The sequence below is a fragment of the Lycorma delicatula genome, chromosome 11 (assembly GCF_047948215.1).
Source record: "Lycorma delicatula isolate Av1 chromosome 11, ASM4794821v1, whole genome shotgun sequence".
Taxonomy (NCBI): Eukaryota; Metazoa; Arthropoda; class Insecta; order Hemiptera; family Fulgoridae; genus Lycorma; species Lycorma delicatula.
Window position 1 is genome coordinate 45,497,791 of NC_134465.1, and position 17,165 is coordinate 45,514,955.

At 28.4% G+C, this 17,165-nt stretch overlaps 1 protein-coding gene across 1 annotated transcript in view; it reads right to left on the reverse strand.

Annotated features, from left to right (window-relative positions):
• Positions 1 to 13,957: 13,957 nt before the first annotated feature.
• The window catches only part of FMRFa (FMRFamide related propeptide), a 207,318-nt gene continuing 204,110 nt past the window's right edge, over positions 13,958 to 17,165 (reverse strand). Inside the window, exon 2 of the mRNA XM_075378310.1 lies at positions 13,958 to 15,279. Within this exon, the coding sequence (XP_075234425.1) occupies positions 14,136 to 15,278 (1,143 nt within the window). The 5' untranslated portion in view covers position 15,279 and the 3' untranslated portion in view covers positions 13,958 to 14,135. The remainder of the gene's footprint in view (positions 15,280 to 17,165) is intronic.

Consider the following 17,165-nt stretch of genomic DNA (forward strand, 5'->3'; position numbering starts at 1 on the left):
TAATCTTTTTAACATCATCCAGCTGCATTAGCATTTCCAAAGGAATATTCGGCAGTTTATAATCATTCTTCTGTTTCAACTCCAATAACTATTTCAGTATTCTATAATAGATTTGAACTTCCAGTGATCTGATTCTCAACTTTTTCTAAGAAAATCATTTGATTGTAGTGCATACAAAGTGACAACAATCACATTAAAAAACGAACTTGAATAGGTGCCATTTTCTTAATGTAAAGGTACTGAAATTTTAGGCATTATACTCTACACAATCATCACCAATTTGTATTCAATTAATCTGATTTAAATTTTGTAACCTATGTATTACTTTACAAAGCCGACTTTTCCAATAAATTTTTGAGTTTTTCAGTAAAGTTTTCTGTAGAAGTAGATACTACACCGCGGTATAAACACTCACTTTTGTTTATTTACCTTTCTGCAGTTATTAATATTTAATTAATGTCGTATTAATTAAAAAAAAAAAAAATACAAAAATATATTTGATTGCATATAAAAAATTATTTAAAAAAAAAAGCTTTTATTTAACTAATATTAATATTAACATTAATAAAAAAAGGAAACAAATTAGAAAAAAACCCTCTAAAAAGTAAAAAATTAAAATTAAATCAAATTGAGAATTTTAAACAAAAAAATATAATATATTAACAAATATAAAAATGCACTGAAAAGTAAAAAATAAATTATATAAATATCTAATAAATAACCAATAGATAAATGTAATAATTATTAAATTTTAAAATTAAAAGTAATGTAAATATTTAGTTAAACAAAAGCGTGGCGCAGTTTTTATAATTTATTTAAAAAAACACATTTATTTTTACAACAATGTTTATAATAGAACAATATTTTCGAAAAACATTGTTAAAAAACTGCCCCACGCTTTTATTTAAGTAAATATTTTCATTACTTTTAATTTTAAAATTTAATAATTATTACATTTATTTATTAGATATTTATATATTTTTTACTTATCAGTGCATTTTTATATTTGTTAATATATTATATTTTTTATCTAAAATTCTCAATTTGATTTAATTTTTATTTTTTACTTTTTAGAGGATTTTTTCTAATTTGTTTCATTTTATTATTAATGTTGATATTAATATTAGTTAAATAAAAGCTTTTTTAAAACATAATTTTTTATATGTAATCAAATATAGTTTTGTAATTTTTTTTATATCTTTTTTAAAACTAAAAAAAATATAAAAATATTTATTTATTTTTACACATCGAAGTTAGAAACGTGTACCAAATTTCAATCATTTTCATACGATAGTTCATAAAAAATGAAAATTTTAAACTAAATGCACGAATTTATCGTAGGGGTAGCGCGTGGGGGTGGGTCATATCAAATTCCGACACCGTAGTGCTGTATTGTCATTGAAGTTACATACGTGTACCAAATTTCATTGATTTTCATAAGATAGATCAAAAGATATAGCAGTTGCAAGATTTGATTATTACTAAAGCGAGTTAAATAAAAGCTTTTAATTATAATATATATATATATACTGGGTGTCCCACGAAGAAACGGAGAAACTTTCCGGACATGTTCAACTGGTAAAAATAATGAAAAAAGTTCATTTAAACATACGTCTTGAAACGCTTTGTTTTCAAGTTACGGCTAGCGAAAAATTTCGCCCGGATTTTAGCTCTTCTAATAAAAAGAAGCCCTACACTAATTTGTCAGACACATACTAAGAAGTAAATATGGTGGTTTCTTGTGTAATTTGAGCTGGGAAAAAGGATAAAATGGGTTTCAGAACTGTAACTCCAATGGTTTTTAAGATATACGACGTAAAACACAAAATTCGCTGTCGAAAAACAAGTTTTTTTTTTGGTTTGTTGTACAATAGCTTTGTTAAATAACAGCTTTGACTAATAATGCGAATAAATTTACAGATGATATAATAAGAAAATTAAAAGTATAAGTTAAGTCCTATTTTCCGAGTTAATATACAGCAGAACGAAAATGGAGGCTTTAAAAAAGTCGTAGATTACGACATGGAAAAATCTGTACGTAGAATACTAAATCTATGGCTTTCCTCGGGAAACAACCAGTACATAGAAAAATCGTTATAGATAACAAATTAATAGAAAGGTTTCTCATTTCTATTATCTAGTTTGTAACATTTAATATGATGTTGATCAGGATATTGACCGTCAACTGAAAAGTTTTAGTCAATAAGTGGAACAATCCGGTGAACATTGACGAATACTAACAAAGAGACCAGACTAAAAATTTTTAAAAAATGATGCTCATACCGATTTTATTATATGTTTTAGCGTCCCGAGTGCTCACTAAAAGCATAAAAACAGAATTTAAGCATCGAAAATGGGGTTTACCAGATCTGTGAAAGGTTTTACGAGATCGGTTAGGTTCATAATGGTGATATCCGGAAGGAGGTAAATATATTTAAGATAGAAAATGAAATTTTTGAGAGTAAATAATGATGGTAAGCTCATCTAGAGAGGATGCCGGATTAAAGATTATCCAAAAAGTTTTGGGGATATAAACCTACAGATCGAAGAGAGATGGGGAGACCGAGGAAGTGTTAGGACACTTTGAGGTATTATTTTGAGATCGGAGTAGGCGATTCGCCTATACCCTGAAGTATGAAGAAGAAGAAAAGTTAAATTTTTTTTTTTTTTTTTTGTTAAGAGGTAAAATAAAGCTGAGCAAGCTAGTGGAAGTAATAACAGTCCAAAAAAAAAAAAAAAAAAAAAATACAATTAAAATTATTAATACTTAAAATCTAAACCTGGATGGATTTGTTTTATCTTTTTGGATCATCTATGGATTATATTAAAAAATTATTTTTTTGCATTTTGTTTCCTTTTTTGAAAGGACTCTAATTCTGTAACCATCTTTCTCTTTTTGGAAAACGTTTCTTCCATCCTTTCCTATTTTATTTTATTTTTCCTGAAAACTTTTGAAATTTTTTATTTTATTTCTGAAAATATTTCGGTATAAACATTTTTCTTCTTTAATATTTCTAATTCCTTTACAATAGATATTTTTTGATTTCGCAAAACTTGTTATTTTATTTTTGAATTTAGAAAGATAATTAAAACTACTTCTTTTTTTTTTAAATCTGTTGTTTTCCAATCTTTTTAAGAGTCAATAAAAAGCTTAATCATTTTTTTTCCTTATAGAGTCTGTTATTTTTCAAATTTCATGTTAATATCATCATTTGATTTAAAGTTATTTTTAAAAAAATATTTTCTTTATTACTTTTTTTACTTTCCCGTCTAGATAGCGCTGTAAAAGAGCTCTACAAGGGAAAGTATTGTAATCGGTCCAGTTTGGAGATATGCGGTTTTTACCGGATCTTGACTCCTAAGAAATCGAAAAAACCGGATGGAAATTTTCCGGATGTTAATGCTCGTATGTACGTTTCTTCGGTGTCGTCGGCCTCTAAACCTCCTTACATCTCCAGAACTACTGGATCGATTTTGACCGAACTCGATCAGATTTGTTCTGTATATATATATATATATCTGTATATATATATATATATATATATATATATATATATATGTGTGTGTGTGTGTGTATATGGGAGGGGGCATTGATGCCATTAACTTATCAACTTAAAAGGTCAAGGGCGTGAGGCAGAGTAGAAAAAGGTCACCCTCCTTTTTACCTTTGAGATTTTTCCTTTAAGATCATATTTCTCTTAGGCACATTAACGATTAAAAAATAACAATATGTGCAAAAAGAATTTTTCGATATCACATCTATACATCCAAAAAAAATGCTGTTGTAGTCGTTTACCATGTTGTGACGTCTCAGGTGAGCAGTACAATTAAATAGATGAATAATATTTTAAGTGTAAGAAAAGTAAGTTTGGCTGGGTGTCGAAATCGATCCCTCGGTACAAGCGTACAACCGTATAAACGAGATTTATTTTATATAAGTTTGAAATTACATTAGTTTAATTAGTACCGACCGTCGCGGCACCCCCACTCCCGTGCGAATTAAATATGGTATGCGCACGCGCTTTGCTTAGAATCATTAATTTAAATAAACGAAAAAATATTATATTTAAATAAAATGATAAATTTGTTACGTTCCACTTTTGCCGTCGAGTCCTGCTAACTAGCGAGGGCTAGAGCTCTCCGGCAAGCTATGGAAATACCATGTCCTACGTCATAATACCGCAAGGATGTAGAGACTTCTATTCATTCGGCGCCCGAATCCTGCAAAGAGGAGTCGTATTTTTCATTTCGTCGGGATGGACAATTAGTATTACTATTAGTATACTTCATAGTGTTTAAGTCTAGTTATGTTAGCATTTATTTTTGTCAATTTAGTTTGTCATGTTAGCTATTATATCAAGAGTAACGACATATTAAACATAACAATTCAAAGGCAACAAGGTGTTGTTTCAATTCATTATTTATACATCTACAATTCATACTCGCTCTAAATCCTACCACAACAGTTTTTTGGTCCTCTACATCGCAAAAGATATAACAAATTTTTTTTAAATTAAGTTGTATGTGTACGTGTCTGTATGTAAGCCGTTCATCAGAAACAACTCACAGTTGTATGTCTTTCCCGGAGCCGCGTGACTGGAAAGTCCTATAACTGTGTTGTCTGCTTTTTTTTATAGAAACAATTAACTAAAATAAATACCTAAAACAATCACCAGACATTTTAATCAATTATAAATCATAACACTTTCCAGGAAATTATATTTTTGTTTTTTTTTTTTTAGTACACTGTGTAATTTCAGGTGATGATTGTTTAATTATTAATCTATTTTTATTTGTTGTTATTGATTATTGTTTTTATTTGTTTAATTATTTAGATTGCTTAATAAGTTTTCGATTTTTTAAATAGAATATTTTATAATTTTGTGTAATGTTGTTTTTAAATTTATTTAAATAAATGTTTATCATTCTTTTTTTGTATTAATAGATATAGTTTTAATAAAGTATGGGAACCCCTTAAATTACTTTTTGCAGTAAAATATTAAAAAAAAGTGAATAAAATCTAGCAAATGTTTCTTCTACCTCAAAAAGATATATTTTTCCTTTTTTTACAAAGTAAAGGAAGTAACAATACAAGGTGAAAAGATAAAGATGCTACGATTTGCTGATGATATAGTAATTCTAGCGGAGAGTAAAAAGGATTTAGAAGAAACAATGAACGGCATAGATGAAGTGCTACGCAAGAACTATCGCATGAAAATAAACAAGAACAAAACAAAAGTAATGAAATGTAGTAGAAATAACAAAGATGGACCACTGAATGTGAAAATAGGAGACGAAAAGATTATGGAGGTAGAAGAATTTTGTTATTTGGGAAGTAGAATTACTAAAGATGGACGAAGCAGGAGCGATATAAAATGCCGAATAGCACAAGCTAAACGAGCCTTCAGTAAGAAATATAATTTGTTTACATCAAAAATTAATTTAAATGTCAGGAAAAGATTTTTGAAAGTATATGTTTGGAGTGTCGCTTTATATGGAAGTGAAACTTGGACGATCGGAGTATCTGAGAAGAAAAGTTTAGAAGCTTTTTAAATGCAGTCCTATAGGAGAATGTTAAAAATCAGATGGGTGGATAAAGTGATAAATTAAGAGGTATTGCGGCCAATAGATGAAGAAAGAAGCGTTTGGAAAAAATATAGTTAAAAGAAGTGACAGACTTATAGGCCACATACTAAGGCATCCTCGAATAGTCGCTTTGATATTGGAAGGACAGGTAGAAGGAAAAAAATTGTGTAGGCAGGCCACGTTTGGAATATGTAAAACAAATTGTTAGGGATGTAGGATGTAGAGGGTATACTGAAATGAAACGATTAGCACTAGATAGGGAATCTTGGAGAGCTGCATCAATCCAGTCAAATGACTGAAGACAAAAAAAAAAGAAGAAGTATTGTGATCGCGAAATATTTCGGTCTACAGATTTCAACAGAATTATCCATTTTTTATTTTCCCTGAATCCATTTTTACTAGTTTCAACGTGACGTCTGTACGTACGTACGTACGTATGTATTTCGCATAACTCAAAAACGATTAGCCATAACATGTTGAAATTTTGGATTTAGGATTGTTGTACCATCTAGTTGTTCACCTCCCGTTTTTATTGCAATCGACTGGATCAAAAGTGTCCAAAAAAGCCCAAAATTCAAAAGATTTGTTATTTGAACTTTTACTTAACTGCAGTAATAAGCCCTCATTTAAAACTTTTCAACGATATATCATCAGTGGTGCTTATTTTCATCGGTTCCAGAGTAGTAATCAAATAAAATTATAATTAATGAAATATTTTGATCTTAGAAGGGAGAAGGCACATCGGTTCGAATCCGGCCTCATCTCCTTATTTTTAATTTAAATAGATTGATTTATTTATAATTATTAACATCTGATTGTAAAAATGTTTTTACAATAAATAATAATTCAATAATAACAAGCGAAACATCCTGGAATAGTCGCTTTAACATTGGGAGGACAGGTAGAAGGAAAAAATTGTGTAGGCAGGCGACGTTTGGAATATGTAAAACAAATTGTTAGGGATGTAGGATGTAGAGGGTATACTGAAATGAAACGATTAGCACTAGATAGGGAATCTTGGAGAGCTGCATCAATCCAGTCAAATGACTGAAGACAAAAAAAAAAGAAGAAGTATTGTGATCGCGAAATATTTCGGTCTACAGATTTCAACAGAATTATCCATTTTTTATTTTCCCTGAATCCATTTTTACTAGTTTCAACGTGACGTCTGTACGTACGTACGTACGTATGTATTTCGCATAACTCAAAAACGATTAGCCATAACATGTTGAAATTTTGGATTTAGGATTGTTGTACCATCTAGTTGTTCACCTCCCGTTTTTATTGCAATCGACTGGATCAAAAGTGTCCAAAAAAGCCCAAAATTCAAAAGATTTGTTATTTGAACTTTTACTTAACTGCAGTAATAAGCCCTCATTTAAAACTTTTCAACGATATATCATCAGTGGTGCTTATTTTCATCGGTTCCAGAGTAGTAATCAAATAAAATTATAATTAATGAAATATTTTGATCTTAGAAGGGAGAAGGCACATCGGTTCGAATCCGGCCTCATCTCCTTATTTTTAATTTAAATAGATTGATTTATTTATAATTATTAACATCTGATTGTAAAAATGTTTTTACAATAAATAATAATTCAATAATAACAAGCGAAACATCCTGGAATAGTCGCTTTAACATTGGGAGGACAGGTAGAAGGAAAAAATTGTGTAGGCAGGCGACGTTTGGAATATGTAAAACAAATTGTTAGGGATGTAGGATGTAGAGGGTATACTGAAATGAAATGACTAGCACTAGATAGGGAATCTTGGAGAGCTGCATCAAACCAGTCAAATGACTGAAGACAAAAAAAAATATCAACTTATATTATTTACTTTAAATATTACAATATTTAAAGTAAATACTGTAATATTTACCCGAACCTGCGCCGTATTAACGCTCTTGTAACAGAGTACATGAAGATTATGGACAAGAAGGCGACCGTGGTCGCCTTCGGTCTAGAAAACCACCTATTAAAGAAGCAATTGATGCCACAGAGAACGGATTTGACCTAACTGACGCCTGGCGTCGAGAATGGACCACAAAGCAGAATAACCAAATCCCATGTATCACTAAAAGGCCCCCGGGTTTTGACTTGCTACTTAAGACGTGGTCAACGCTAAACAGAATACAAACTCAGCATGGTAGGTGCGCCTATTTCCTGTATAAATGGGGTAAAACACCGACGCCCCTTTGTGAGTGTGGTGAAAATTAAACTATCAGACACATCACAGAAGTTTGCCCTAGGACAGCTTATGAAGGGAATCCTGAAGATTTCCTGATGGCGACTCCAGAATCGATAGCATATATTAGTTTGTTAAATCTTTGTTTGTAATTTTGACTGTAATTGGTGTTATATTTTGGTGCCATACGCTAAATAAATAAATTACAATATTTACTTTCAAATATTAAATAAATTTTTTCGATCGTAAATTATTAATGAAGACATTTTTAAAGCATACTGTTCTACAATAAATGTTTAAAATGTTTCCCCTCTACAGCTTTGCAGTATGCTAACCTCAAGTAATATCGTTTACAACTTGTACCATGCCTGCAGATACAAGAACACATTCGTCAATCATTCTTCTTTTCGAATCGGCAATGTTTGTAGATTTTGTTTTGTAAACATTATGTTTCAGATACCCCAAAAAAAATGTAATTTAGAGGAAACTTTAGGGTAAATTTAGGTACCTGGCACGCCCATTCTAAAGCTCCTCTATTAACTCTCCAGCAATTTGGAAATTATTCATTTAAAATTTGCCGGGCTCTTAGATAATAACGAGGTGGTGCCCCAACCCACCGGGTTGGTCTAGTGGTGAACGCCTCTTCCCTAATCAGCTGATTTGGAATTCGAGAATTCCAGCGATCAAGTCCTAGTAAAGCCAATTATTTTTACGCGGATTTGAATACTATATCGTGGATACCGGTGTTCTTTGTTGGTTGGATTTCAATTAACCGCACATCTCGGAATGGTCGAACTGAGAATGTACACTCAGTTACACTCATACATATCATCCTCTGAAGTATTATCTGAACGGTAGTTACCGGAGGTTAAACAGAAAAAAGAAAAAAAGGTGGTGCCCCTTCTTGATGAGACCATATGTTATTATTTTATTATTTTCCCGGATATTTGGTAAATTCCTGTCGGCTAATAAATTACAGCAAGCATATCCAGTAAAATTTCCATCTAAAATAAAAGGCCCAACAATATAATGACCCACGATTCCCGCCCAAACGTGCACTTTTTGAGGGTGTTGTCACATGGAGTTTCCAACATCCATCTGGAATTTATATTGCTTGAATATAGACAGTTTTGCTTATTCACATGACCATTTAACATAAAAGTAGCTTCATCAATAATTTTTGTTGAATTAAAATATTTGCGTCTGTGGCTAATTTTTGCATTATAATATCACACTAATCATTGTTTCATTTACAATTAGTAACAAATATCAGCAACAAATATCACTGGAAGTTAGTTTCTATTTAGAAAATAATATCAGTTGATATAGTCGTTTAATTTGTTGTTAATTATTAATTATTCTTTATTATTATCAATATTATAACACTGTTTAAAGTTAGATACTGTAAGCATTATGCATATAAAATGCAATGAAATTGTTCATGCAACGCATTTTACCTCGTATTACTGTTCAACACGATTTTTCCATCATTGCAAATTTGAATGCTTATAACTCGATAACGAAGGTATTAACAGAAAAACGGGTTTCATTATTGTTTTTCTTATAAAATTTTAATTCGAAATCATGTGAAATGTGTCAACCTTCCTATTTAAAAAAATTAAGTTTGATTCATATGGGGGATCCAAGATGGCGTATAAAAATAAAAAATCCATCATAATGCAGATTTCTTTCAACTATGTACAACCCTATTTCTTGCTGCCTCCAAATACCTTTCAGATATGCAGTATAAAGCTGTTTACTTACTTAAATATCACACGGTATAATAATATATTTATTATATATAATAAGAAATGTAAATAGTGTACAGAATTGGTGGTATTTAGGTGGTAATTCGGCCGAAACCAAGTATGATTTCGGCTAAAATGTAAAATATCTTTGAATGAGTTTCACTCGATTTCAAATTAATAGAAACTATTTGAAATTATAAATTTCTTAGACGAAATTCATTACTGTATTTAAATACCTTTTAAAAATTTATGTTAAAAAATTTTCAGTCACTCTTGCGTTCATTTTCAGCTGGTATAAAAAAATAATTTTTCTCTAAATAGGTCTTCGTCAGGATGGAATGTTTTAAATAATAGAATAGATTATTAATTTGTTTTTTTTTTTTTTTGAAACTGTCTATCTAAACGTTTTAATACTTTTCTGTAATTGAATGATATTACGTAAAAACGAAGTTTTCAATTCTTATTATGAGACATAAAAGAAATATTTCTAACTTCTTTAAAAAAAATTGCTAAAATATTATAAAATATTTTTATTTAGTTGGTTTTTTATTAATATTTTTCGGGCTTTACCATATGTTTGTACTTTTCTTTATCCGTAGTATCTTTTTATTACACAATAGATCAAACTGTAACTTTTTTGAATATATATAAATCAGTTGTAAAAGTAAGCATAATTTTAAACTTTATAATGTGAGTACGGGTAACGTGAGTTTTCATCTTTATACAGTATTGGAAAAGCTTTATTTTTAATTGCTGACCAATTTTTTATTTTTCATGGAATAAAAAAATGGTGTCAATATTATTATATGACGTTATTATTCATTTATAATAAACCCTATTTGCCCTATTATAACCTTATTACCCTATTACCCTTATTAACCCTATTACCTTATTAACCCTATTACCCTTATTAACCTTATTACCCTTATTTACTCTTATAACGCTTATTTTAAAGTAAGTTTTATCTTACAAGCAGATTGATGGAAAAAAAGCTGTATATCGTAGTAGGCTTTGTCTCTTTTTTACGTTATCCTTAAAAGTTTTAATATATACCAAACAAACCTGTAGAAATCATAATAAATTATGCAAAATAAGTAACCCTTTTTTTTAACTTTTTTCCCATAATAAATTTGTAACTAAACAATATTAAAAAAAGAGTTAGCGTTAAAGAATAATTAAGAACAGAATTTCAGCTGTAGTTTTTAATTCTCTGTTCTTGTAGTAACACAAAAGTTTTTTCCTCATTAAACAATTTTCATTAATAATTTTTGTACAGAATGCGTATTTCATAATTTTTATTAATGACGAGGTGAATAAAGTAATTAAACAATTAAAAATTTGGAAAAACCAAGCGAAAACTTTTGCTAATGTAGAAAAGAGTAGTACAGTCGCTTCACGTAAACGGAGAAAACAATGCAACCATACGACTTACGTATGAAGCAATCCGAGGCTGTCTTCTTTTACAGTACAATAAAAAGCCGACATTACCAGTAGTTTTAATACCTATTTAACTCTTCTTTCCTTTATAATATTTTATCCATCCTGTCGTTAAAGTTTATTACATATATATTTATGGTAATAATATTTTTACTAAGTATAATTGAGGTTGAAAAGAGTTCCTCTTGTTACAAAGAGCCTAAAAATTTTTATTTTTGAATTGTTATTACGTAGAATCTGGTATTGGGGTAATTTTTTATTTTGAAATTATACTACATTAAAGAAGCGATAACTGTGTACTTCTTATATATTATTTATTGTAATTTCTTCAAATTTTCTTCAGATAAATTGAAATTCTCAACAATAACGCAAAACAGAATAAGGTCTAATTTTGTATAAAATTTAATTTTTTCAAACTAGTATTTTATAGGACAAAACCATACAAATAAAAACTTTTCCTTCCGAAACTAAGCTAAGTTATTGTTAATTATTAAATATTTTGTACGTATAGTTTCTATTTCTAGGTATCAGCGTAAACGAAATTTGATTTATTCAATTCTTCAACAACGTAAGATGAAAACATAATAGCATTAAAAAATTGTAGTCGATGAAAAGTGTAACGTAATACTTGACCTGTTCCTTTCTTATACTTTGTAGTTATATCAAATAATAAATAATGAAATTACGAACGATGATATATCTAAAATAAACTTAATATTATACCTCCACCATGTTCTGACATTAGTTATTAGTCAGTTGGATTCATGGTTGGAAGGGATATTATATGTACATTATTAAACAAATATACTGCTCTGAATATAATTATTTATTTCTCATAATTATTTTTATTATAATAGCAATAATAATATCATAAAAGAGAAAAGTTTTTAAATAGAAATTTCATAATATTTACAAATAAATTTATTAAAACTAAACAGGTTTTTTTCCAAATTTAATATCACATATTTTAGTATTTCATAATTTATATTTTCTTTCAAGGATTTTCATATGGCACAAATATAGTTTTTTGTTAATAGTTAAAAAAAATGTTTAATTATTTTTTTTATAACTGGAATGTCAATAGAGGGTTTTTAGTATGTGATCTCTTATTAGTTATTTTAATGATAGTGGGGATGGCTGTTGCTATAGAAACGCACGTTACTAGTTCATAAAACTGCTACTTAATCTTGTCACTTTTATGATTCCATATTTTTTAGTCGGTTATATCGTTACTGTTATAGTTTTTTTTTTTTTGTAAATCTTTAAATTTTTAACACACAATCTTTTTATTTGAATTTAATTTAATAATTAGAGAAAAAAATACTGTATAAATTTAAAAAAAAAATTAAAGTTTTAATTTCATTAAAATAATGTAAATTATGGAAAAGTTATCTTGGTCAGTATAACAATTATCAATAGAAAATTATTGTGACTATTACATCGTATTACGATTATGTAAATCTAGGTGGAAATATGTAAAAAATAGAAGTCTGTAATTTTTACTCGATTGCTACCAGCTCATCGACTTCTAAGGCAGAGTTGTACTATTTCTATCTTTCACCCAGGAAGTTCTGAATTTAAATCCCGCTACAAATGTTTCAGACGATAAGGAAAAAATTGCAGTATTTATAAATACGATAAGCTTGTAGTTGTTAGAACGAATAAATAAGAATCGAGGTATAAAAAGAACAGTAAAACGATTGTATCTTAGATTTTAAAAATAAACTTTGGTTAATTTATATATTTATTTTGTATCTATTTTTCACTTAATAGGTATATCTTGTAAAATATACCTTAGATGAATGATAAATACTATTCTAAAAATAAAACTAAAATGATATAAGACACCTATTATTGCAATTTTTTCATTAGGTTTCAATTAACGGCAGCATTTTAGCTGTTGTCAAATAAGGTAAAAGATAATAAACCCAAAACTGCCATAATAAAAATTATAAAACTAGAATTTTATTGTAAACCATTAACTGGTTTCACCAATAATTATCTCTACATTAATCAAAAATAACCTAATTAATGGTGGGTGTGTTGGTTGAAGAAAAGCACCAATCAACAATTACTTCAGCTGTTTAAGTTCAAGTTTTAAAAATAGGAAGTTTTTTTTCTTATTTAGTACCGTTGCTAAGATATAACAGATCCTGTATTTGTTGTTTGTTTTTACTAAAATGAATTGTATTTTACAGATTAAAACAAAATTATTTTACTTCCAAGTTTTTATTGAAATGATTGAAGATGATTTAATCAATTTATCTATAATCAGATTCATTCTACGAATCGTAATTTAATGTATCTGATATGATAAGATTTTCATTAAAGAACGGCAAATATACCGATACTTAAACCTTAACAACCAACACTTGTTCACATTTTCCTTTATTTAAAATTTTATTTTATAGTAATACACCATTATTAAGTAATTAAAATTCATTTGAAAATATCGATAATATAAAAAAATGCAACCAATAAATGAACGACAGCTTATAAGAAAGAAAGCTCATTGGTCAATTATTATAATCAAACTTTGCTTCTAGTACCAAACGGCACGATTGGTTGTGCGTTTCCATAGCAACAGTTATCCCCCTACAAATACGAGTTATTCTTGAATGTGATGTTATCTCATATATTATTTTTTTTACAATTAAATGATATTAAAAAATAAATAAATAATACGATAATTTTTTTTAATTATTTTATTTTTTTTTTATAACATAAACATGACAGAAAAATTAAATTAAAATTGATTTAAGAAACAAAAGTTAATTATATGTATATATAAATTATAAAAATAATGAAAGACATTAGGAGAGAACAGAATATGTATTCTGCATCTATTTACTCTATTTATTTATTTATTGTAACAGGATTTGATCACAATATATTTTTTTTTTTTTGCATTTTTTAAAATATAATTATATTTGTAGTATTTTATCATTTCTTTGTTTTAATATCAGTATTTATCATCAATTATGGATAGTATTTAGTAATTAAAATAATTTACGATTCGATTTTCATACAATTATTTATTCTAATATTAATATTTTTTTACAAATCATTAATTTTTTTTTTTTTAGTTAATTGATTGTATTTAAAAGGAATCGTTTATTATTTCATAATTTATTATATTTTTTCTTATCATTGCAAGATATAATAAATATATAATAATATTTAACCGAGACGAATAAAGTTTTTATTTTCAACCTTCTTTCCATTATTATGTGATTTTGCATGTGTTGGTAACACTGATAATTCTGGTCCGATTATAAAGTTCGGTAAACCTGCTGCTAATGGTGATGGGTAGTTATAAAATGTTGATGAAGTAATATCTGGTGTTTCTTCTACCGGTAATGATTCTGTCTTCTGATTCAGTATTTCTTTAGTAGGTGATGTCGATGTCGATATCGATCGTTTTTTACGCGATACATCATGAGTCGATGTATCGTATGATGTATACGTATCGGAATTTCTTGATGCTTTTGTCGATTCGATTTCTGTTTCCATTTCCGGATTCGTTTTAATCTGGTTATAAAGCTGTTGTTCATCGTCTGACCTTTGTGGAATTTTATCGATTTTGTCGTCGAAATATGACGGTAATTTTTTTGAGAATTCTTCATCGTATAATTTTGGTATTCTTCCAAATCTGATGAAGCTATCTCCTCTGTGTTTATTCGATAATCTTGACGAACGCGCCAGATTTTCTTTATCCGTTAGACCGTTTTTATAAGCGTTTACAATTTCTTCGTCGTTTTCTGGAACTCTTTTTCCGAAACGAACAAAATTTGTGTTCGATTTAGGATTACCGCGCGATAATCTTTGAAAATCATTTTCATCGTTAAAGTTTTCCAAATAATCGTTCACACCTCTACCGAATCTGATAAAACTATCGGGTCTTGCTCTACCAAAACGTACAAAATTATCATTTCTAGCTCTTCCAAATCTAATAAATCCGCTGTTACTTCTCCTATTATCCCCGGCACGACCGAATCTAATGAAATCGGTTCTTCCACGCGTATCTCTTCTTATATCTTCATTTATATCATCGATATCCTCGAATATCTCGTGATTTTCATCGTCGCTTGCACGACCGAATCTGACGAAACTATCAGGTCTTCCTTTACGATTTACATTAATTCCTCCGTTTGATCGACCGAATCTGACAAAATTTTTATCCAATGCGCTCCGTCTTGTTAATGGATCCATCATATTTATGGAAAATCTTTTATCCAACTGAATCGACGAACCGGGTCCTGGTTCCGCCCATAATGACGGTAACAATGTTGCCGATAATAACACCAGTCTCAGTGAAGTCATCCTGCAACAAAAAGAAAAAACAAAAAAAGTGACGTTAATAATTATTTCTATTAATCATTTTACTACAGTTTATCCTAAATTACAAACAAATTATTTAAACCATATAAAGAATTAATATCAATTTTTATTTCTTTGTACGAAGTAAAAGAAGTATTGTAATCGCGAAAAATTTCGGTTTTCAGATTTCAACGGAAACATCCATTTTGACTAGTTTCGACGTGACGTCTATACATATTTATCTCGCATAACTCAGAAACGATTAACCGCAGAATGTTGAAATTTTGAATTAAGACTGTTGTAACATTTAGATTTACAACAAAAATGTGTATACTGTCAGACCTCTAAATAAAGCGGAGCTTCAATACTTAAACATTTGGATGTTGGGCTTTTTCTTAATTGCAGTAAGAAACCCTCATTGAGAGCTTTGAACGATATATCATAAGTAGTACTTATTTTCATTGGTTCTAGAGTTATAGTCAAATAAAATTTTAATTAATGAAATATTTGGATCTTACAAGAAAAATTAAAATTTTTTTTTTTTTAATTTAAATATATTGATTTATTAATAATTATTAATCTCAGTATTGTAAAAAAAATTGTATTGATTGTAAAAAAAATGTAACAGTAAATAATAATTCAATAATAACAATACAAAAAAAAAATGAAAAAAAACAGAAGTTATTTGTGAAATAAAATTTTATGTGCTTTTCATTTTAATTAAAAAAATTTGCAATCAGAGTTTAATAATTATTAATAAATTAATATATTTAAAATAAAAAAAAAAGTTTAAAAAAATATATGTTTATGAAGTCGGATTCGAACCGATGTGTGCATGATTACGGATCTGACACGTTCTCAGTTACACCATATAACTTCAGCGACGTGAATCAAAATTAATATATAAACCCTAAATATAGAAATATAGAATATATTTATATATAAATATAGAATATAGAAATTCTAGGGTATCTTTAGGGCCATTTTTCTTGACTACTAAATATTGCTTATTAGTTTTTGTGATGAAGACACGTAAACATTGTGCTATTCACACACGCATATTGTTCAAATGTGTGTCCTGAAGCCCTTGCCTTTCCCTTGTTAGCTACAGTAATATGGATCTTAGTTACCTTATAATGATGTAACTTTTTATAGAAAAAGGTCACTATAGTTAATTTTTTTCAGAATTAGAAATAATTTGCTTACGAAGAACAATTATTTTTTAAACATTAAGCGTGATCTTAGTATATTAGAATAATTTTAATTTTGTTTCGAAAGCCAATCTTGTTACCTTTTACACATTCTCAAAAACTATTTCAGGTAAGATTGTGCAATTAATAATTGTATAAATATTTGATGTTAATAAAAACTAATATTTTAGCAGATAACTGTCCACTTTATTAATGAAATGGAGGATCGTATTTCACTTTCAATTGAAATAAGTTTAAATGAATTGCAAAAAAAGATGTGTATATGTAATTTAATAGGCGTACAAGAAAGTTACGTGGTGTCCATCAATTTTTTAGATTTAATTTTGCGTTGGTGACTAAATTTTATCCAATTCATAAATATTTATGCGTCCGTAAGTATTCTAGTATGTTTAATGAAAATGATATTATAATAATTAGATATTTATCCTTAATAAACAAACGTTGAATGACCTTGTACTAGCCGAGTTCAAGCTTTGAAAAATTGGAAATAATATGAAAAAACAGTATACTTAATGTACGGGTTCATATTATAAATATTTTACCAAAGCTACCTTTATAGCGGTAACTACTATTAACTAGTCTCAGTGAAATAATATTGTTAGAGAAAAAGTTGACTAATGTTTGTTATATGAATAGTATTAGTACAAGCAGTACATCACACACTTGTTTACCTCGATTA